This window comes from Pleurodeles waltl, chromosome 8 (genome assembly GCF_031143425.1).
Source record: "Pleurodeles waltl isolate 20211129_DDA chromosome 8, aPleWal1.hap1.20221129, whole genome shotgun sequence".
Taxonomy (NCBI): domain Eukaryota; kingdom Metazoa; phylum Chordata; class Amphibia; order Caudata; family Salamandridae; genus Pleurodeles; species Pleurodeles waltl.
This window is the reverse complement of record NC_090447.1, coordinates 187,210,882-187,235,147: the sequence shown is the minus strand read 5'-3', so window position 1 is coordinate 187,235,147 and position 24,266 is coordinate 187,210,882. Positions and strand designations below refer to the sequence as shown.

Sequence of the window (24,266 nt, the reverse complement as noted above, 5' to 3'; positions counted from 1 at the left end):
TGTCTTGGGGCCCACCCACCTGTTCTGGTTTTTGGGGGCCTACAGAGGACTCTTTTTCTTTGTTTCTAGTGTCACCCACTTTCTCCTGGGGAGTTTTTGTAACCCCTTTCTTTTGGTCACCCCCAGTGGAAGTTTTGGTTACCCTAGTCTTGACCCAGTGGTCTGCCTTCTTTCCCAATTCTTGGGGAGAAATTGGACCTAGGTCTACCAGATACTGATGCAACTTTTCATTGAAGCAGTTACTTAAAATGTGTTCTTTCATAAACAAATTATAAAGCCCAACATAGTCACACACTTCATTTCCAGTTAACCAACCATCTAGTGTTTTTACTGAGTAGTCTACAAAATCAACCCAGGTCTGGCTCGAGGATTTTTGAGCCCCCCTGAATCTAATTCTATACTCCTCAGTGGAGAATCCAAAGCCCTCAATCAGGGTACCCTTCATGAGGTCATAAGATTCTGCATCTTTTCCAGAGAGTGTGAGGAGTCTATCCCTACACTTTCCAGTGAACATTTCCCAAAGGAGAGCACCCCAGTGAGATCTGTTTACTTTTCTGGTTACACAAGCCCTCTCAAAAGCTGTGAACCATTTGGTGATGTCATCACCATCTTCATATTTTGTTACAATCCCTTTGGGGATTTTTAGGATGTCAGGAGAATCTCTGACCCTATTTAAGTTGCTGCCACCATCGATGGGACCTAGGCCCATCTCTTTTCTTTCCCTTTCTATGGCTAGGAGCTGCTTTTCCAAAGCCAATCTTTTGGCCATCCTGGCTAACTGGATGTCCTCTTCACTGGGGCTATCCTCAGTGATTTCAGAGGTGTTGGTCTCTCCTGTGAGGGAACCAGCATCTCTGACTATTATTTTTGGAGTCAGGGTTTGAGGGACCCTGTTCTCCCTAGATAGGACTGGTAGGGGGGAATTTTCCTCCAAGTCACTATCCTCTTCCTCTGAGTTGCCACCCTCAGAGGGGTTGGCCTTTTCAAACTCTGCCAAAAGCTCCTGGAGCTGTATTTTGGTAGGTTTGGGGCCCATTGTTATTTTCTTTATTTTACAGAGTGACCTTAGCTCCCTCATCTTAAGATGGAGGTAAGGTGTGGTGTCGAGTTCCACCACAGTCACATCTGTGCTAGACATTTTGCTTCTAAAAGTTGGAATACTTTTTAAGAAACTAAAACTGATTCTAGAATCTAATTCAAACTTTTAACAGACTTTTAAACTCTAAAAGAAATGCTAAACAGGATCTAACACAAGGCCCTAGCAGGTCTTTTAAGAATTTTGAAAACTTTTCAAATTGCAAAAATCAATTTCTAATGACAATTTTGGAATTTGTCGTGTGATCAGGTATTGGCTGAGTAGTCCAGCAAATGCAAAGTCTTGTACCCCACCGCTGATCCACCAATGTAGGAAGTTGGCTCTGTATGTGCTATTTCAAAGTAAGGAATAGCATGCACAGAGTCCAAGGGTTCCCCTTAGAGGTAAAATAGTGGTAAAAATAGATAATACTAATGCTCTATTTTGTGGTAGTGTGGTCGAGCAGTAGGCTTATCCAAGGAGTAGTGTTAAGCATTTGTTGTACATACACATAGACAATAAATGAGGTACACACACTCAGAGACAAATCCAGCCAATAGGTTTTTATATAGAAAAATATCTTTTCTTAGTTTATTTTAAGAACCACAGGTTCAAATTCTACATGTAATAGCTCATTCGAAAGGTATTGCAGGTAAGTACTTTAGGAACTTCAAATCATCAAAATTGCATGTATACTTTTCAAGTTATTCACAAATAGCTGTTTTAAAAGTGGACACTTAGTGCAATTTTCACAGTTCCTAGGGGAGGTAAGTATTTGTTAGTTTTACCAGGTAAGTAAGACACTTACAGGGTTCAGTTCTTGGTCCAAGGTAGCCCACCGTTGGGGGTTCAGAGCAACCCCAAAGTCACCACACCAGCAGCTCAGGGCCGGTCAGGTGCAGAGTTCAAAGTGGTGCCCAAAACACCTAGGCTAGAATGGAGAGAAGGGGGTGCCCCGGTTCCGGTCTGCTTGCAGGTAAGTACCCGCGTCTTCGGAGGGCAGACCAGGGGGGTTTTGTAGGGCACCGGGGGGGACACAAGTCCACACAGAAATTTCACCCTCAGCGGCGCGGGGGCGGCCGGGTGCAGTGTAGAAACAAGCGTCGGGTTCGCAATGTTAGTCTATGAGAGATCTCGGGATCTCTTCAGCGCTGCAGGCAGGCAAGGGGGGGGTTCCTCGGGGAAACCTCCACTTGGGCAAGGGAGAGGGACTCCTGGGGGTCGCTTCTCCAGTGAAAGTCCGGTCCTTCAGGTCCTGGGGGCTGCGGGTGCAGGGTCTCTCCCAGGCGTCGGGACTTTAGATTCAAAGAGTCGCGGTCAGGGGAAGCCTCGGGATTCCCTCTGCAGGCGGCGCTGTGGGGGCTCAGGGGGGACAGGTTTTGGTACTCACAGTATCAGAGTAGTCCTGGGGTCCCTCCTGAGGTGTTGGATCGCCACCAGCCGAGTCGGGGTCGCCGGGTGCAGTGTTGCAAGTCTCACGCTTCTTGCGGGGAGCTTGCAGAGTTCTTTAAAGCTGCTGGAAACAAAGTTGCAGCTTTTCTTGGAGCAGGTCCGCTGTCCTCGGGAGTTTCTTGTCTTTTCGAAGCAGGGGCAGTCCTCAGAGGATGTCGAGGTCGCTGGTCCCTTTGGAAGGCGTCGCTGGAGCAGGATCTTTGGAAGGCAGGAGACAGGCCGGTGAGTTTCTGGAGCCAAGGCAGTTGTCGTCTTCTGGTCTTCCGCTGCAGGGGTTTCAGCTAGGCAGTCCTTCTTCTTGTAGTTGCAGGAATCTAATTTTCTAGGGTTCAGGGTAGCCCTTAAATACTAAATTTAAGGGCGTGTTTAGGTCTGGGGGGTTAGTAGCCAATGGCTACTAGCCCTGAGGGTGGGTACACCCTTTTTGTGCCTCCTCCCAAGGGGAGGGGGTCACAATCCTAACCCTATTGGGGGAATCCTCCATCTGCAAGATGGAGGATTTCTAAAAGTTAGAGTCACCTCAGCTCAGGACACCTTAGGGGCTGTCCTGACTGGCCAGTGACTCCTCCTTGTTATTCTCATTATTTTCTCCGGCCTTGCCGCCAAAAGTGGGGCCTGGCCGGAGGGGGCGGGCAACTCCACTAGCTGGAGTGTCCTGCTGGGTTGGCACAAAGGAGGTGAGCCTTTGAGGCTCACCGCCAGGTGTGACAATTCCTGCCTGGGAGAGGTGTTAGCATCTCCACCCAGTGCAGGCTTTGTTACTGGCCTCAGAGTGACAAAGGCACTCTCCCCATGGGGCCAGCAACATGTCTCGGTTTGTGGCAGGCTGCTAAAACTAGTCAGCCTACACAGATAGTCGGTTAAGTTTCAGGGGGCACCTCTAAGGTGCCCTCTGGGGTGTATTTGGCAATAAAATGTACACTGGCATCAGTGTGCATTTATTGTGCTGAGAAGTTTGATACCAAACTTCCCAGTTTTCAGTGTAGCCATTATGGTGCTGTGGAGTTCGTGTTTGACAAACTCCCAGACCATATACTCTTATGGCTACCCTGCACTTACAATGTCTAAGGTTTTGTTTAGACACTGTAGGGGTACCATGCTCATGCACTGGCACCCTCACCTATGGTATAGTGCACCCTGCCTTAGGGCTGTAAGGCCTGCTAGAGGGGTGTCTTACCTATACTGCATAGGCAGTGAGAGGCTGGCATGGCACCCTGAGGGGAGTGCCATGTCGACTTACTCATTTTGTTCTCACTAGCACACACAGGCTTGTAAGCAGTGTGTCTGTGCTGAGTGAGGGGTCTCTAGGGTGGCATAAGACATGCTGCAGCCCTTAGAGACCTTCCTTGGCATCAGGGCCCTTGGTACTAGAAGTACCAGTTACAAGGGACTTATCTGAATGCCAGGGTGTGCCAATTGTGGATACAATGGTACATTTTAGGTGAAAGAACACTGGTGCTGGGGCCTGGTTAGCAGGGTCCCAGCACGCTTCTCAGTCAAGTCAGCATCAGTATCAGGCAAAAAGTGGGGGGGTAACTGCAACAGGGAGCCATTTCTTTACACAAAGTATTATACTATTTCATATCTAAATCACAAAGGTGGTAGTCTCATGACAACCGGCTTAACCAGTAGAATTAAACATTCAAAGTTGCATTGCTTTAGTCCAACAAAATCCTTATTGTGAAGTACATTCACAAAGAAAGTGTACATACCTGGATAGATTCAATGGGACCAAACTCTTCTAAAAGGCCTGTAACATCCTGCTGAGCTATCCGTCTGTCCAGCTGTCCAATCCATAACGTAGTGGTATAAACTAGGAAAACAGTTACAAAATAAAACACGTTTTAATATATGCATTTACAACCTGATCTTTTTAAAGATATTTGGCAAATTATAACATTTAACTAAATCTATAAAGGCCATAGTAGTATCGAGCAAGGAGAACACAGCAAAAGAAAACTCCTCACTAGGTAATTAGTATCAAACAGGGTATAGCCCTCCAAAGTTCTATTTTTCAGGTTCTTTCTTAAAGTTGTATAATCTCAAGTACCTTAAAACATGTCTCAACTTTGGATTATTATTTTTTGTGTAGTGTCTCAAATTCAGTTGTGAATGGCTGCAGTTAGAAGGACTTAATTGAAAATGAGTCAGTGTCGATGATGATCAGGTAAATAACTTCAACATCTGCCTCCACCAGTGCCACCAATGCAGTTAAACGTTCACTCCCTGAAGTGTAAGATAAACTGGTACCAACTATACTTAGTTATACAAACATCCTCAACTAGTCATTAATGGTGTCTTAAATACCTCAACAAATTTTCATTTTGTTAACCAACACCTTATAGTTGTTGGTCTTCTGGCTTTCTATGGTTTCTTTGTGACAATTTAAATAGCCTAATTCCAACGTTTCAGCAACCATGAGGCTCATGACTGAATTAATTTAGTAGATGTGGGACAGGCTGCCACATTTCAATGTTTCACAGGCAAAATATTCACCAAATGGGAAAGGAGTCAGACTCACACATGTAAGTGCAGTTACTGTCATCTGTGATTCTCTGCCATTCCAAAAAATATACTCTTCAATGGATTGGTTAAAGAAAGCACAGTTAAATACTCAAAATGAATTCAACAGAGCATCACCATTTAATGGTTGCTGTAGATACCTGGAAGTGAAGCCTTGGATATTTGAAACCTCACCCATTTTAACTCACTAAATAGAAATGAGAAATGGCTGAACTTTCAGTAGGTTAGAGAATGCCAAGCTGAACTCCAGAAGAATTAGGACTACATATATTTTGTTTTTGAGTTCAAGAACTCTATGTTGCCGGTGTACATGTGTTGCCAGTAGTGTCTAGGTTGAAAAATTGTTTCCTAGCCAAGTTATATAGTTTGCTATGTGTAAAGAAAATATGGCTACACACATTATAACACTGCTATTCAGAACAAATTTACTACTACTCTAAAGTGTGCATGGTCAGATGTGTTTACGGTATAAAGTAAAAAGAAAAAAGTCAGGAGGCTTCAGGCCTACGTCAGTGTTGAACAAAATATAAATATTCATTGCCAGCAGAGCATGAAAAATGCAAAGAGATTAGTACCCCTTGTATTTCTAAAATAATGTAATGAAATTGGGATGTAAATGTGGCGACTCAATTGGAAGTACGTTGAGCAGAAGACTGAGGTAATAATCTGGGACCTGGGTGGTCAGTTTTGTCCTGTGGAACAAAGGACACAACTAAGCTCCTCTAATGAATACGGGGTTTATTGTTGTAGGAAGTTGGCTCTGTATTTGCTATTTCAAAGTAAGGAATAGCATGCACAGAGTCCAAGGGTTCCCCTTAGAGGTAAGATAGCGGCAAAAATAGATAATACCAATGCTCTATTTTGTGGTAGTGTGGTCGAGCAGTAGGCTTATCAAAGGAGTAGTGTTAAGCATTTGTTGTACATACACACAGGCAACAAATGAGGAACACACACTCAGAGACAAATCCAGCCAATAGGTTTTGTTATAGAAAAATATATTTTCTTAGTTTATTTTAAGAACCACAGGTTCAAATTCTACATGTAATATCTCATTTGAAAGGTATTGCAGGTAAGTACTTTAGGAACTTTGAATCATTACATTAGCATTTATACTTTTGACATAAAACACAAATAGCTGTTTTAAAAGTGGACACAGTGCAATTTTCACAGTTCCTGGGGGAGGTAAAGTATTGTTAGTTTTAACAGGTAAGTAAGTCACTTACAGGTTTCAGTTTTGGGTCCAAGGTAGCCCACCACTGGGGGTTCAGAGCAACCCCAAAGTTATCACACCAGCAGCTCAGGGCCGGTCAGGTGCAAAGGTCAAAGAGGTGCCCAAAACACATAGGCTTCAATGGAGAGAAGGGGGTGCCCCGGTTCCAGTCTGCCAGCAGGTAAGTACCCGCGTCTTCGGAGGGCAGACCAGGGGGGTTATGTAGGGCACCGGGGGGGACACGAGTCAGCACAAAAAGTGCACCCTCAGCAGCGCAGGGGCGGTCGGATGCAGTGTGTAAACAAGCGTTGGGTTTGTAATGGTTTCCTATGGGAGACCAAGGGGTCTCTTCAGCGATGCAGGCAGGCAAGGGGGGGGCTCCTCGGGGTAGCCACCACCTGGGCAAGGGAGAGGGCCTCCTGGGGGTCACTCCTGCACAGGAGTTCCGTTCCTTTAGGTGCTGGGGGCTGCGGGTGCAGGGTCTTTTCCAGCCGTCGGGAAATGGAGTTCAGGCAGTCGCGCTCAGGGGGAGCCTCGGGATTCCCTCTGCAGGCGTCGCTGTGGGGGGTCAGGGGTGACAACTTTGGTTACTCACGGTCTCGGAGTCGCCGGAGGGTCCTCCCTGAGGTGCTAGTTCTCCACCAGTCGAGTCGGGGTCGCCGGGTGCAGTGTTGCAAGTCTCACGCTTCTTGCGGGGAGTTGCAGGGGTCTTTAAATCTGCTCCTCTGTAACAAAGTTGCAGTTCTTTTGGAGCAGTGCCGCTGTCCTCGGGAGTTTCTTGTCTTTCTTGAAGCAGGGCAGTCGTCAGAGGATTCAGAGGTCGCTGGTCCCTTGGAAAGCGTCGCTGGAGCAGGGTTCTTTGGAAGGCAGGAGACAGGCTGGTAAGTCTGGGGCGAAAGCAGTTGGTGTCTTCTGTTCTTCCTCTGCAGGGGTTTTTCAGCTCAGCAGTCCTCTTCTTCTTGTAGTTTCAGGAATCTAAATTCTTAGGTTCAGGGAAGCCCTTAAATACTAAATTTAAGGGCGTGTTTAGGTCTGGGGGGTTAGTAGCCAATGGCTACTAGCCCGGAGGGTGGGTACACCCTCTTTGTGCCTCCTCCCAAGGGGAGGGGGTCACATCCCTAATCCTATTGGGGGAATCCTCCATCTGCAAGATGGAGGATTTCTAAAAGTTAGAGTCACTTCAGCTCAGGACACCTTAGGGGCTGTCCTGACTGGCCAGTGACTCCTCCTTGTTGTTCTCATTATTTTCTCCGGCCTTGCCGCCAAAAGTGGGGGCCGTGGCCGGAGGGGGCGGGCAACTCCACTAGCTGGAGTGTCCTGCGGTGCTGGAACAAAGGGGTGAGCCTTTGAGGCTCACCGCCAGGTGTTACAGCTCCTGTCTGGGGGAGGTGTTAGCATCTCCACCCAGTGCAGGCTTTGTTACTGGCCTCAGAGTGACAAAGGCACTCTCCCCATGGGGCCAGCAACATGTCTCTAGTGTGGCAGGCTGCTGGAACCAGTCAGCCTACACAGATAGTTGGATACACTTTCAGGGGGCACCTCTAAGGTGCCCTCTGGCGTGTGTTTCACAATAAAATGTACACTAGCATCAGTGTGCATTTATTGTGCTGAGAAGTTTGATACCAAACTTCCCAGTTTTCAGTGTAGCCATTATGGTGCTGTGGAGTTCGTGTTTGACAGACTCCCAGACCATATACTCTTATGGCTACTGTAAGGAAATGCCTCCTTGGCATGGTTGCCCCCTGACTTTTTGCCTTTGCTGATGCTATGTTTACAATTGAAAGTGTGCTGAGGCCTGCTAACCAGGCCCCAGCACCAGTGTTCTTTCCCTAACCTGTACTTTTGTATCCACAATTGGCAGACCCTGGCATCCAGATAAGTCCCTTGTAACTAGTACTTCTAGTACCAAGGGCCCTGATGCCAAGGAAGGTCTCTAAGGGCTGCAGCATGTCTTATGCCACCCTGGAGACCTCTCACTCAGCACAGACACACTGCTTGCCAGCTTGTGTGTGCTAGTGAGGACAAAACGAGTAAGTCGACATGGCACTCCCCTCAGGGTGCCATGCCAGCCTCTCACTGCCTATGCAGTATAGGTAAGACACCCCTCTAGCAGGCCTTACAGCCCTAAGGCAGGGTGCACTATACCATAGGTGAGGGTACCAGTGCATGAGCATGGTACCCCTACAGTGTCTAAACAAAACCTTAGACATTGTAAGTGCAGGGTAGCCATAAGAGTATATGGTCTGGGAGTTTGTCAAACACGAACTCCACAGCACCATAATGGCTACACTGAAAACTGGGAAGTTTGGTATCAAACTTCTCAGCACAATAAATGCACACTGATGCCAGTGTACATTTTATTGTAAAATACACCCCAGAGGGCACCTTAGAGGTGCCCCCTGAAACTTAACCGACTATCTGTGTAGGCTGACTAGTTTTAGCAGCCTGCCACAAACCGAGACATGTTGCTGGCCCCATGGGGAGAGTGCCTTTGTCACTCTGAGGCCAGTAACAAAGCCTGCACTGGGTGGAGATGCTAACACCTCCCCCAGGCAGGAATTGTCACACCTGGCGGTGAGCCTCAAAGGCTCACCTCCTTTGTGCCAACCCAGCAGGACACTCCAGCTAGTGGAGTTGCCCGCCCCCTCCGGCCAGGCCCCACTTTTGGCGGCAAGGCCGGAGAAAATAATGAGAATAACAAGGAGGAGTCCCTGGCCAGTCAGGACAGCCCCTAAGGTGTCCTGAGCTGAAGTGACTCTAACTTTTAGAAATCCTCCATCTTGCAGATGGAGGATTCCCCCAATAGGGTTAGGAATGTGACCCCCTCCCCTTGGGAGGAGGCACAAAGAGGGTGTACCCACCCTCAGGGCTAGTAGCCATTGGCTACTAACCCCCCAGACCTAAACACGCCCTTAAATTTAGTATTTAAGGGCTACCCTGAACCCTAGAAAATTAGATTCCTGCAAACTACAAGAAGAAGGACTGCCTAGCTGAAAACCCCTGCAGCGGAAGACCAGAAGACGACAACTGCCTTGGCTCCAGAAACTCACCGGCCTGTCTCCTGCCTTCCAAAGATCCTGCTCCAGCGACGCCTTCCGAAGGGACCAGCGACCTCGACATCCTCTGAGGACTGCCCCTGCTTCGAAAAGACAAGAAACTCCCGAGGACAGCGGACCTGCTCCAAGAAAAGCTGCAACTTTGTTTCCAGCAGCTTTAAAGAACCCTGCAAGCTCCCCGCAAGAAGCGTGAGACTTGCAACACTGCACCCGGCGACCCCGACTCGGCTGGTGGCGATCCAACACCTCAGGAGGGACCCCAGGACTACTCTAAGACTGTGAGTACAAAAACCTGTCCCCCCTGAGCCCCCACAGCGCCGCCTGCAGAGGGAATCCCGAGGCTTCCCCTGACCGCGACTCTTTGAACCTAAAGTCCCGACGCCTGGGAGAGACCCTGCACCCGCAGCCCCCAGGACCTGAAGGACCGGACTTTCACTGGAGAAGTGACCCCCAGGAGTCCCTCTCCCTTGCCCAAGTGGAGGTTTCCCCGAGGAATCCCCCCCTTGCCTGCCTGCAGCGCTGAAGAGATTCCGAGATCTCTCATAGTCTAACATTGAAAACCCGACGCTTGTTTCTACACTGCACCCGGCCGCCCCCGCGCTGCTGAGGGTGAAATCTCTGTGTGGACTTGTGTCCCCCCCGGTGCCCTACAAAATCCCCCTGGTCTGCCCTCCGAAGACGCGGGTACTTACCTGCAAGCAGACCGGAACCGGGGCACCCCCTTCTCTCCATTCTAGCCTATGTGTTTTGGGCACCACTTTGAACTCTGCACCTGACCGGCCCTGAGCTGCTGGTGTGGTGACTTTGGGGTTGCTCTGAACCCCCAACGGTGGGCTACCTTGGACCAAGAACTAAGCCCTGTAAGTGTCTTACTTACCTGGTAAAACTAACAAAAACTTACCTCCCCCAGGAACTGTGAAAATTGCACTAAGTGTCCACTTTTAAAACAGCTATTTGTCAATAACTTGAAAAGTATACATGCAATTTTTATGATTTGAAGTTCCTAAAGTACTTACCTGCAATACCTTTCGACTGAGATATTACATGTAGAATTTGAACCTGTGGTTCTTAAAATAAACTAAGAAAAGATATTTTTCTATACAAAACCTATTGGCTGGATTTGTCTCTGAGTGTGTGTACCTCATTTATTGTCTATGTGTATGTACAACAAATGCTTAACACTACTCCTTGGATAAGCCTATTGCTCGACCACACTACCACAAAATAGAGCATTAGTATTATCTATTTTTACCACTATTTTACCTCTAAGGGGAACCCTTGGACTCTGTGCATGCTATTCCTTACTTTGAAATAGCACATACAGAGCCAACTTCCTACAGCTACCCTGCACTTACAATGTCTAAGGTTTGGCTTAAACACTGTAGGGGCACAGTGCTCATGCACTGGTGCCCTCACCTATGGTATAGTGCACCCTGCCTTAGGGCTGTAAGGCCAGCTAGAGGGGTGTCTTACCTATACTGCATAGGCAGTGAGAGGCTGGCATGGCACCCTGAGGGGAGTGCCATGTCGACTTACTCATTTTGTTCTCACTAGCACACACAAGCTGGTAAGCAGTGTGTCTGTGCTGAGTGAGGGGTCTCCATGGTGGCATAAGACATGCTGCAGCCCTTAGAGACCTTCCCTGGCATCAGGGCCCTTGGTACCAGAGGTACCAGTTACAAGGGACTTATCTGGATGCCAGGGTGTGCCAATTGTGGATACAAAAGTACAGGTTAGGGAAAGAACACTGGTGCTGGGGCCTGGTTAGCAGGCCTCAGCACACTTTCAATTCAAAACATAGCATCAGCAAAGGCAAAAAGTCAGGGGGTAACCATGCCAAGGAGGCATTTCCTTACAACTGTGTAGACAGATGTTTGAAATCAAAATCACCACTGCTAGTGGACAAAGTCCCAACACAGCGAAGGTGGATAAAAGTGACCCACAAACAGGGGAGATGGTAAGTGTAAAGAAATGGCTCCCTGTTGCAGTTACCCCCCACCTTTTGCCTGATACTGATGCTGACTTGACTGATAAGTGTGCTGGGACCCTGCTAACCAGGCCCCAGCACAAGTGTTCTTTCACCTAAAATGTACCATTGTCTCCACAATTGGCACAACCCTGGCACCCAGGTAAGTCCCTTGTAACTGGTACCCCTGGTACCAAGGGCCCTGATGCCAGGGAAGGTCTCTAAGGGCTGCAGCATGTCTTATGCCACCCTAGGGACCTCTCACTCAGCACAGACACACTGCTTGCCAGCTTGTGTGTGCTGGTGGGGAGAAAATGACTAAGTCGACATGGCACTCCCCTCAGGGTGCCATGCCAACCTCACACTGCCTGTGGCATAGGTAAGTCACCCCTCTAGCAGGCCTTACAGCCCTAAGGCAGGGTGCACTATACCACAGGTGAGGGCATATGTGCATGAGCACTATGCCCCTACAGTGTCTAAGCAAAACCTTAGACATTGTAAGTGCAGAGTAGCCATAAGAGTATATGGGCTGGGAGTCTGTCAAAAACGAACTCCACAGCTCCATAATGGCTACACTGAATACTGGGAAGTTTAGTATCAAACTTCTCAGAATAATAAACCCACACTGATGCCAGTGTTGGATTTATTAAAAAATGCACACAGAGGGCATCTTAGAGATACCCCCTGTATTTTACCCAATTGTTCAGTGCAGGACTGACTGGTCTGTGCCAGCCTGCTGCTGAGAGACGAGTTTCTGACCTCATGCGGTGAGAGCCTTTGTGCTCTCTGAGGACAGAAACAAAGCCTGCTCTGGGTGGAGGTGCTTCACACCTCCCCCCTGCAGGAACTGTAACACCTAGCAGTGAGCTTCAAAGGCTCAAGCTTCTTGTTACAATGCCCCAGGGCACTCCAGCTAGTGGAGATGCCCGCCCCCTGGACACAGCCCCCACTTTTGGCGGCAAGTCCAGGAGAGATAATGAGAAAAACAAGGAGGAGTCACTGGCCAGTCAGGACAGCCCTAAGGTGTCCTGAGCTGAGGTGACTCTGACTTTTAGAAATCCTCCATCTTGCAGATGGAGGATTCCCCCAATAGGATTAGGGATGTGCCCCCCTCCCCTTGGGAGGAGGCACAAAGAGGGTGTACCCACCCTCAGGGCTAGTAGCCATTGGCTACTAACCCCCCAGACATAAACACGCCCTTAAATTTAGTATTTAAGGGCTTCCCTGAACCTAGGAAAATAGATTCCTGAAACTACTAGAAGAAGAGGACTGCTGAGCTGAAAAACCCCTGCAGAGGAAGAACAGAAGACACCAACTGCCTTGGCCCCAGACTTACCGGCCTGTCTCCTGCCTTCCAAGGAAACCTGCTCCAGCGACGCTTTCCAAGGGACCAGCGACCTCTGAATCCTCTGAGGACTGCCCTGCTTCAAGAAAGACAAGAAACTCCCGAGGACAGCGGCACTGCTCCAAAAGAACTGCAACTTTGTTACAGAGGAGCAGATTTAAAGACCCCTGCAACTCCCCGCAAGAAGCGTGAGACTTGCAACACTGCACCCGGCGACCCCGACTGGTGGAGAACCAACACCTCAGGGAGGACCCTCCGGCGACTCCAAGACCGTGAGTAACCAAAGTTGTCCCCCCTGAGCCCCCACACCGACGCCTGCAGAGGGAATCCCCAGGCTCCCCCTGACCGCGACTGCCTGAACTCTATTTCCTGACGGCTGGAAAAGACCCTGCACCCGCAGCCCCCAGCACCTGAAGGAACGGAACTCCTGTGCAGGAGTGACCCCCAGGAGGCCCTCTCCCTTGCCCAGGTGGTGGCTACCCCGAGGAGCCACCCCCCTTGCCTGCCTGCATCGCTGAAGAGACCCCTTGGTCTCCCATAGGAAACTATTGGAAACCCGTCTCGTGTTTACACACTGCACCCGGCTGCCCCCGCGCTGCTGAGGGTGCACTTTTTGTGCTGACTCGTGTCCCCCCCGGTGCCCTACAAATTCCCCCTGGTCTGCCCTCCGAAGACGCGGGTACTTACCTGCTGGCAGACTGGAACCGGGGCACCCCCTTCTCTCCATTGAAGCCTATGTGTTTTGGGCACCTCTTTGACCTTTGCACCTGACCGGCCCTGAGCTGCTGGTGTGATAACTTTGGGGTTGCTCTGAACCCCCAACGGTGGGCTACCTTGGACCCAAAACTGAAACCTGTGACTTACTTACCTGTTAAAACTAACAATACTTTACCTCCCCCAGGAACTGTGAAAATTGCACTGTGTCCACTTTTAAAACAGCTATTTGTGTTTTATGTAAAAAGTATACATGCTAATGTAATGATTCAAAGTTCCTAAAGTACTTACCTGCAATACCTTTCAAATGAGATATTACATGTAGAATGTGAACCTGTGGTTCTTAAAATAAACTAAGAAAATATATTTTTCTATAACAAAACCTATTGGCTGGATTTGTCTCTGAGTGTGTGTTCCTCATTTATTGCCTGTGTGTATGTACAACAAATGCTTAACACTACTCCTTTGATAAGCCTACTGCTCGACCACACTACCACAAAATAGAGCATTAGTATTATCTCTTTTTGCCACTATCTTACCTCTAAGGGGAACCCTTGGACTCTGTGCATGCTATTCCTTACTTTGAAATAGCACATACAGAGCCAACTTCCTACAGTAAGGTTAAAAGGAATGCAACATGCAGCGAGCTGGAGTTGCAGAGAATCCCTAAGAAAAAGAAGCCCGTGGGGCAGGTGACAAAAAAGGACCCTTAGCCTCTCTATAGGCTGGGCCTGGTTCCCTCGGGGACATAACAAAGACAGAACATCCATACAACACAGATTAGGTAATTGCAGGAAAGTCGATAATTATTTGAGGTGCACAGTTAAGGCCATCACCTGATGGTATCACACAAAATAAATAAACTTAAGCTCAATAACTGCACATTTTTTCAGCACTTCCCCGTTTGCCCTATTGCCAACAATCCCACTATGCTCATCGCCCTTAAAAGTCAAGATATGTGCACACCTAATGACGAGTCCCCTCCTCTCTGATCATTCAAAACCAATTCTGGAGGTCGATTGCCTCCCACTGGGTTTGGTGCCAGCCTGTCAATGGGGACAAAAGTTGGGGCTTTCCTTTAAGTGACACCTAACATTTGATTGTGACAGCGCTGATCCCTATGAAGTTAATTAAGTTTCTGGGCCCACTAACTGGTTTACCTGCCAGGGAAAAAAAATATCTCCCCACTCCAAAGCCATGGTCTCTGCTCTGCAAGCCGTTTCCAAACCTAATTCAGGTAGCGCAGCGGCAAAGCAGTTGCAAGACAGCTAATACAAATGAGCTTCCAGCAGCTTCAACCAAAGTAAAGGTAACTTTATAAATGCTGAATTTCCCGTGTATTTAATAAAAGTCCAACTTTAACATTAGATTGGATTTTTGTTAAATTTATAAACATAACAATTAAAGTGTATAATCTATACTGTGCCAGCTACAGCCTGATGAATGATTGTCCTCATGGGCCCAGTCACTGGGGGAACATTGCTAATGTCCCTCACATCCTACTATTAGACATTATGCACCCTTCCTCGTAGACAGAAGGAGGAGGTGCCCTTAGGGGTGACATTTCATACTTAAAGTCGTTTTTTCTACCTGTCAAAGAGGGTGATTTTGTCCTGTCTGTGCAGGATGACTAGATCTGCTATCAGGATACACAGGGTTTCACTGTCATTGCAGTTGATGGCATAATAGCTGCTGCAGCCCAGGAAAACTTAATTGCCCCACACCCCTTTCCTAAACATATACACGTGTAATGGGGACATAAAGATATATACAGCGGTTCCCAAAAATATGGGCTGTGCACAGAGACATTCCTCAAAGTCACCCAGGGGGCCAAACATCACATGCCCTTCTGTGGTAAAGGTCGAGTAACTCCTCTGTTTTCCCACAAGAGGGTGAAGTAAAGAGTGTACCAGTGTATGGAAAATGTTACTTACCCAGTAGACATCTGTTCGTGGCATGTAGTGCTGCAGATTCACATGCTTTGCATAAGTCCACCATCTAGGTTTGAGCTCGGAGTGTTACAAGTTGTTATTCTTCTAAGAATCTTTGAGTCACAAGATCAAGTGATTCCTCCTCTCGGTGATATTGCGCATGGGCATCGAGTCCTTTGTTAGATTGTTTTCCCGCAGGAGGGCGAAGTAAGTAGCAAAGAAATGTATATATAAAAACACGCACACACATATATATATATATATATATATATATATATATATATACACACACACACACACACATATATATACACACACACATATATATATGGAAAATGTCACTTACCCAGTGTACATCTGTTCGTGGCATGAGACACTGCAGATTCACATGCTTTGCATTATCCCGCCATCTAGTGTTGGGCTCGGAGTGTTACAAGTTGTTTTTCTTCGAAGAAGTCTGAGTCATGAGATCGAGGGACTCCTCCCCTTTCGGCTCCATTGCGCATGGGCGTTGACTCCATCTTAGATTGTTTTCCCCGCAGAGGGTGAGGTAGGAGTTGTGTATTATAGTAATAGTGCCCATGCAATGGAGTAAAAATGTATGTACATAATGTGGTTTAAAGCAATATATTTACAAATGTTCAAGATCAGCTTCAAACGGCTACAGGCTCCCGGGGAGGCGGGTGGGCGCATGTGAATCTGCAGCGTCTCATGCCACGAACAGATGTACACTGGGTAAGTGACATTTTCCGTTCGATGGCATGTGTACCTGCAGATACACATGCTTTGCATAGACTAGTAAGCAGTTATCTCCCCAAAAGCGGTGGTTCAGCCTGTAGGAGTTGAAGTTGTTTGAAACAAAGTTCGTAATACTGCTTGGCCTACTGTGGCTTGTTGTGCTGTTAGCACATCCACGCAGTAGTGTTTGGTAAACGTATGAGGCGTAGACCATGTGGCTGCCTTAAATATTTCAGTCATTGGAATGTTTCCTAGAAAGGCCATGGTAGCACCTTTCTTTCTAGTTGAGTGTGCCTTTGGTGTAATAGGCAGTTCTCTTTTTGCTTTGAGATAACAGGTTTGAATGCATTTAACTATCCATCTAGCAATGCCTTGTTTGGAAATTGGATTTCCTGTATGAGGTTTTTGGAAAGCAACAAACAATTGTTTTGTTTTCTGAATTTGTTTTGTTCTGTCAATGTAGTACAGTAACGCTCTTTTGATGTCTAATGTATGTAGTGCTCTTTTAGCTACAGAATCTGGCTCTGGGAAGAACACTGGTAGTTCTACTGTTTGATTCAAGTGGAACGGTGATATGACTTTTGGTAAGTGTAGGAAGTTGGCTCTGTATGTGCTATTTCAAAGTAAGGAATAGCATGCACAGAGTCCAAGGGTTCCCCTTAGAGGTAAAATAGTGGTAAAAAGAGATAATACCAATGCTCTATTTTGTGGTAGTGTGGTCGAGCAGTAGGCTTATCCAAGGAGTAGTGTTAAGCATTTGTTGCACATACACATAGACAATAAATGAGGTACACACACTCAGAGACAAATCCAGCCAATAGGTTTTGTTATAGAAAAATATCTTTTCTTAGTTTATTTTAAGAACCACAGGTTCAAATTCTACATGTAATATCTCATTCGAAAGGTATTGCAGGTAAGTACTTTAGGAACTTCAAATCATCAAAATTGCATGTATACTTTTCAAGTTATTCACAAATAGCTGTTTTAAAAGTGGACACTTAGTGCAATTTTCACAGTTCCTAGGGGAGGTAAGTATTTGTTAGGTTAACCAGGTAAGTAAGACACTTACAGGGCTTAGTTCTTGGTCCAAGGTAGCCCACCGTTGGGGGTTCAGAGCAACCCCAAAGTCACCACACCAGCAGCTCAGGGCCGGTCAGGTGCAGAGTTCAAAGTGGTGCCCAAAACACATAGGCTAGAATGGAGAGAAGGGGGTGCCCCGGTTCCGGTCTGCTTGCAGGTAAGTACCCGCGTCTTCGGAGGGCAGACCAGGGGGGTTTTGTAGGGCACCCGGGGGACACAAGCCCACACAGAAATTTCACCCTCAGCAGCGCGGGGGCGGCCGGGTGCAGTGTAGAAACAAGCGTCGGGTTTGTAATGGAAGTCAATGGGAGATCTAGGGATCTCTTCAGCGCTGCAGGCAGGCAAGGGGGGGGTTCCTCGGGGAAACCTCCACTTGGTCAAGGGAGAGGGACTCCTGGGGGTCACTCCTCCAGTGAAAGTCCGGTCCTTCAGGTCCTGGGGGCTGCGGGTGCAGGGTCTCTCCCAGGTGTCGGGACTTAGGATTCAAAGAGTCGCGGTCAGGGGAAGCCTCGGGATTCCCTCTGCAGGCGGCGCTGTGGGGGCTCAGGGGGGACAGGTTTTTGAACTCACAGTCTTAGAGTAGTCCTGGGGTCCCTCCTGAGGTGTTGGATCGCCACCAGCCGAGTCGGGGTCGCCGGGTGCAGTGTTGCAAGTCTCACGCTTCTTGCGGGGAGCTTGCAGGGTTCTTTAAAGCTGCTGGAAACAAAGTTGCAGCTTTTCTTGGAGCAGGTCCGCTGTCCTCGGGAGTTTCTTGTCTTTTCGAAGCAGGGGCAGTCCTCAGAGGATGTCGAGGTCGCTGGTCCCTTTGGAAGGCGTCGCTGGAGCAGGGTCTTTGGAAGGCAGGAGACAGGCCGGTGAGTTTCTGGAGCCAAGGCAGTTGTCGTCTTCTGGTCTTCCTCTGCAGGGGTTTTCAGCTAGGCAGTCCTTCTTCTTGTAGTTGCAGGAATCTAATTTTCTAGGGTTCAGGGTAGCCCTTAAATACTAAATTTAAGGGCGTGTTTAGGTCTGGGGGGTTAGTAGCCAATGGCTACTAGCCCTGAGGGTGGGTACACCCTCTTTGTGCCTCCTCCCAAGGGGAGGGGGTCACAATCCTAACCCTATTGGGGGAATCCTCCATCTGCAAGATGGAGGATTTCTAAAAGTCAGAGTCACCTCAGCTCAGGACACCTTAGGGGCTGTCCTGACTGGCCAGTGACTCCTCCTTGTTGCTTTCTTTGTTCCCTCCAGCCTTGCCGCCAAAAGTGGGGGCCGTGGCCGGAGGGGGCGGGCAACTCCACTAAGCTGGAGTGCCCTGCTGGGCTGTGACAAAGGGGTGAGCCTTTGAGGCTCACCGCCAGGTGTTACAGCTCCTGCCTGGGGGAGGTGTTAGCATCTCCACCCAGTGCAGGCTTTTTTACTGGCCTCAGAGTGACAAAGGCACTCTCACCATGGGGCCAGCAACATGTCTCTGGTGTGGCAGGCTGCTGGAACTAGTCAGCCTACACAGACAGTCGGTTAAGTTTCAGGGGGCACCTCTAAGGTGCCCTCTGTGGTGTATTTTACAATAAAATGTACACTGGCATCAGTGTGCATTTATTGTGCTGAGAAGTTTGATACCAAACTTCCCAGTTTTCAGTGTAGCCATTATGGTGCTGTGGAGTTCGTGTTAGACAGACTCCCAGACCATATACTCTTATGGCTACCCTGCACTTACAATGTCTAAGGTTTTGTTTAGACACTGTAGGGGTACCATGCTCATGCACTGGTACCCTCACCTATGGTATAGTGCACCCTGCCTTAGGGCTGTAAGGCCTGCTAGAGGGGTGTCTTACCTATACTGCATAGGCAGTGAGAGGCTGGCATGGCACCCTGAGGGGAGTGCCATGTCGACTTACTCGTTTTGTCCTCACTAGCACACACAAGCTGGTAAGCAGGGTGTCTGGGCTGAGTGAGAGGTCTCCAGGGTGGCATAAGACATGCTGCAGCCCTTAGAGACCTTCCTTGGCATCAGGGCCCATGGTACTAGAAGTACCAGTTACAAGGGACTTATCTGGATGCCAGGGTCTGCCAATTGTGGATACAAAAGTACAGGTTAGGGAAAGAACACTGGTGCTGGGGCCTGGTTAGCAGGCCTCAGCACACTTTCAATTGTAAACATAGCATCAGCAAAGGCAAAAAGTCAGGGGGCAACCATGCCAAGGAGGCATTTCCTTACACAACCCCCCCCCCAAACGAAAGAGGATGAGACTAACCTTTCCCAAGAGAGTCTTCATTTTCTAAGTGGAAGAACCTGGAAAGGCCATCTGCATTGGCATGGGCAGTCCCAGGTCTGTGTTCCACTATAAAGTCCATTCCCTGTAGGGAGATGGACCACCTCAACAGTTTAGGATTTTCACCTTTCATTTGCATCAGCCATTTGAGAGGTCTGTGGTCAGTTTGAACTAGGAAGTGAGTCCCAAAGAGGTATGGTCTCAGCTTCTTCAGGGACCAAACCACAGCAAAGGCCTCCCTCTCAATGGCACTCCAACGCTGCTCCCTGGTGAGTAACCTCCTGCTAATGAAAGCAACAGGCTGGTCAAGGCCATCATCATTTGTTTGGGACAAAACTGCCCCTATCCCATGTTCAGAGGCATCAGTCTGCACAATGAACTGCTTAGAATAATCTGGAGCTTTTAGAACTGGTGCTGAGCACATTGCTTGTTTCAGGGTGTCAAAGGCCTGTTGGCATTCCACAGTCCAGTTCACTTTCTTGGGCATTTTCTTGGAGGTGAGTTCAGTGAGGGCTGTCACAATGGATCCATATCCCTTCACAAACCTCCTGTAATACCCAGTCAAGCCAAGGAATGCCCTGACTTGAGTCTGGGTTTTTGGAGCTACCCAGTCCAGAATAGTCTGGATCTTGGGTTGGAGTGGCTGAACTTGGCCTCCACCTACAAGGTGGCCCAAGTAAACCACAGTTCCCTGCCCTATCTGGCATTTGGATGCCTTGATAGAGAGGCCTGCAGATTGCAGAGCCTTCAAAACCTTCTTCAGGTGGACCAGGTGATCCTGCCAGGTGGAGCTAAAGACAGCAATATCATCAAGATAAGCTGTGCTAAAGGACTCCAAGCCAGCAAGGACTTGATTCACCAACCTTTGGAAGGTGGCAGGGGCATTCTTTAAACCAAAGGGCATAACAGTAAACTGATAATGCCCATCAGGTGTGGAGAATGCTGTTTTCTCTTTTGCTCCAGGTGCCATTTTTATTTGCCAGTACCCTGCTGTCAAGTCAAAGGTACTTAAGAATTTGGCAGCACCTAATTTGTCTATGAGCTCATCAGCTCTTGGAATTGGATGAGCATCTGTCTTGGTCACAGAATTGAGCCCTCTGTAGTCCACACAAAACCTCATCTCTTTCTTTCCATCTTTGGTGTGAGGTTTGGGGACTAAGACCACTGGGCTAGCCCAGGGGCTGTCAGAGCGCTCAATTACTCCCAATTCCAGCATCTTGTGGACTTCCACCTTGATGCTTTCCTTAACATGGTCAGACTGTCTAAAGATTTTGTTCTTGACAGGCATGCTGTCTCCTGTGTCCACATCATGGGTACACAGGTGTGTCTGACCAGGGGTTAAGGAGAAGAGTTCAGGAAACTGTTGTAGGACTCTCCTACAATCAGCTTGCTGTTGGCCAGAGAGGGTGTCTGAGTAGATCACTCCATCTACTGTGCCATCTTTTGGGTCTGATGACAGAAGATCAGGGAGAGGTTCACTCTCTGCCTCCTGATCCTCATCTGTTACCATCAACAGATTGACATCAGCCCTGTCATGGAAGAGCTTAAGGCGGTTCACATGGATCACCCTCTTGGGGCTCCTGCTTGTGCCCAGGTCCACCAGGTAGGTGACCTGACTCTTCCTTTCTAGTACTGGGAAAGGGCCACTCCATTTGTCCTGGAGTGCCCTGGGAGCCACAGGCTCCAGAACCCAGACTTTCTGCCCTGGTTGGAACTCAACCAGTGCAGCCTTTTGGTCATACCAAAACTTCTGGAGCTGTTGGCTGGCCTCAAGGTTTTTGGTTGCCTTTTCCATGTACTCTGCCATTCTAGAGCGAAGGCCAAGTACATAGTCCACTATGTCTTGCTTAGGCTCATGGAGAGGTCTCTCCCAGCCTTCTTTAACAAGAGCAAGTGGTCCTCTTACAGGATGACCAAACAGAAGTTCAAAGGGTGAGAATCCTACTCCCTTCTGTGGCACCTCTCTGTAAGCGAAAAGCAGACATGGCAAGAGGACATCCCATCTCCTTTTGAGTTTTTCTGGGAGCCCCATGATCATGCCCTTTAATGTCTTGTTGAATCTCTCAACTAAGCCATTAGTTTGTGGATGGTATGGTGTAGTGAATTTATAAGTCACCCCACACTCATTCCACATGTGCTTTAGGTATGCTGACATGAAGTTGGTACCTCTGTCAGACACCACCTCCTTAGGGAAACCCACTCTGGTAAAGATACCAATGAGGGCCTTGGCTACTGCAGGGGCAGTAGTCGACCTAAAGGGAATAGCTTCAGGATACCTGGTAGCATGATCCACTACTACCAGGATATACATATTTCCTGAGGCTGTGGGAGGTTCTAGTGGACCAACTATGTCCACACCCACTCTTTCAAAGGGAACCCCCACCACTGGAAGTGGAATGAGGGGGGCCTTTGGATGCCCACCTGTCTTACCACTGGCTTGACAGGTGGGGCAGGAGAGGCAAAACTCCTTAACCATGTTGGACATATTGGGCCAGTAGAAGTGGTTGACTAACCTCTCCCACGTCTTGGTTTGTCCCAAATGTCCAGCAAGGGGAATGTCATGGGCCAATGTTAGGATGAACTTCCTGAACAGCTGAGGCACTACCACTCTCCTAGTGGCACCAGGTTTGGGGTCTCTGGCCTCAGTGTACAGGAGTCCATCTTCCCAATAGACCCTATGCGTTCCATTTTTCTTGCCTTTGGACTCTTCAGCAGCTTGCTGCCTAAGGCCTTCAAGAGAGGGACAGGTTTCTTGTCCCTTACACAGCTCCTCCCTTGAGGGTCCCCCTGGGCCTAAGAGCTCAACCTGATAAGGTTCAAGCTCCAAAGGCTCAGTTCCCTCAGAGGGCAGAACTTCTTCCTGAGAAGAGAGGTTCCCTTTCTTTTGCTGTGTTGCAGTTGGTTTCCCAACTGACTTTCCTGTTCTCTTGGTAGGCTGGGCCATTCTTCCAGACTCCAGCTCTACTTGTTCACCCTGTGCCTTGCATTGTGCTCTTGTTTTCACACATACCAGTTCAGGGATACCCAGCATTGCTGCATGGGTTTTTAGTTCTACCTCAGCCCATGCTGAGGACTCCAGGTCATTTCCAAGCAGACAGTCCACTGGGATATTTGAGGAGACCACCACCTGTTTCAGGCCATTGACCCCTCCCCATTCTAAAGTAACCATTGCCATGGGATGTACTTTTCTCTGATTGTCAGCGTTGGTGACTGTGTAAGTTTTTCCAGTCAGGTATTGGCCAGGGGAAACCAGTTTCTCTGTCACCATGGTGACACTGGCACCTGTATCCCTCAGGCCCTCTATTCTAGTCCCATTAATTAAGAGTTGCTGTCTGTATTTTTGCATGTTAGGCGGCCAGACAGCTAGTGTGGCTAAATCCACCCCACCCTCAGAAACTAGAGTAGCTTCAGTGTGGACCCTGATTTGCTCTGGGCACACTGTTGATCCCACTTGGAGACTAGCCATACCAGTGTTACCTGGATGGGAGTTTGGAGTGGAACCTTTCTTGGGACAGGCCTTGTCTCCAGTTTGGTGTCCATGCTGTTTACAGCTATGACACCAGGCCTTTTTGGGATCAAAGTTTTTACCCTTGTACCCATTGTTTTGTGAAGAGGCTCTGGGCCCACCCTCCTGTGCAGGTTTTTGGGGGCCTGTAGAAGACTCTTTACTATTTTTATTTTTGGTTGTCTCATCACCCTTCCCCTGGGGAGTCTTTGTGACCCCTTTCTTTTGGTCACCCCCTGTTGAAGTCTTGGACACCCTTGTCTTGACCCAATGGTCCGCCTTCTTTCCCAATTCTTGGGGAGAAATTGGTCCTAGGTCTACCAGATGCTGATGCAGTTTATCATTGAAACAATTACTCAATAGGTGTTCTTTCACAAATAAATTGTACAGCCCATCATAATTATTTACACCACTGCCTTGAATCCAACCATCTAGTGTTTTCACTGAGTAGTCAACAAAGTCAACCCAGGTCTGGCTCGAGGATTTTTGAGCCCCCCTGAACCTAATCCTGTACTCCTCAGTGGAGAATCCAAAGCCCTCAATCAGGGTACCCTTCATGAGGTCATAAGATTCTGCATCTTTTCCAGAGAGTGTGAGGAGTCTATCCCTACACTTTCCAGTGAACATTTCCCAAAGGAGAGCACCCCAGTGAGATCTGTTCACTTTTCTGGTTACACAAGCCCTCTCAAAAGCTGTGAACCACTTGGTGATGTCATCACCATCTTCAAATTTTGTCACAATCCCTTTGGGGATTTTTAACATGTCAGGAGAATCCCTGACCCTATTTATATTGCTGCCACCATTGATGGGTCCTAGGCCCATCTCTTGTCTTTCCCTTTCTATGGCTAGGAGCTGTCTCTCTAAAGCCAATCTTTTGGCCATCCTGGCTAACAGGAGGTCATCTTCACTGAGAGCATCCTCAGTGATTTCAGAAATGTGGGACCCTCCTGTGAGGGACTCACTATTTCTGACTAACACAGTTGGAGACAGGACTTGAGGGGTCCTGTTCTCCCTATTTAGGACTGGAGGAGGGACATTGGCCTCCAAGTCACTAATTTCTTCCTCTGTGAGGTCATCATCAGAGGGGTTGGCTTTTTCAAACTCTGCCAACAGCTCCTGGAGCTGAATTTTGGTAGGTCTGGAGCCAATGGTTATTTTTTTGATATTACAGAGAGACCTTAGCTCCCTCATCTTAAGATGGAGGTAAGGTGTGGTGTCGAGTTCCACCACATTCATCTCTGTATCAGACATTATTTTGCTAAGAGTTGGAAGACTTTTTAAAGAATCTAAAACTGTTTCTAGAATCTAATTTCAAACTTTTAACAAACTTTTAAACTCTAAAAGACAATGCTAAACAGGGACTTAACACACAAGGCCCTAGCAGGACTTTTAAGAATTTAGAAAAATTTCAAATTGCAAAAA

General features: G+C 48.1%; 1 protein-coding gene across 1 annotated transcript in view; it reads right to left on the bottom strand.

The window, feature by feature from the left end:
- Positions 1–24,266, bottom strand: part of SCAF4 (SR-related CTD associated factor 4) — an 860,634-nt gene that overhangs the window by 415,227 nt on the left and 421,141 nt on the right. The window contains exon 16 of the mRNA XM_069204042.1: positions 4,240–4,340. Coding sequence (XP_069060143.1) covers positions 4,240–4,340 — 101 coding nt within the window. The remainder of the gene's footprint in view (positions 1–4,239; positions 4,341–24,266) is intronic.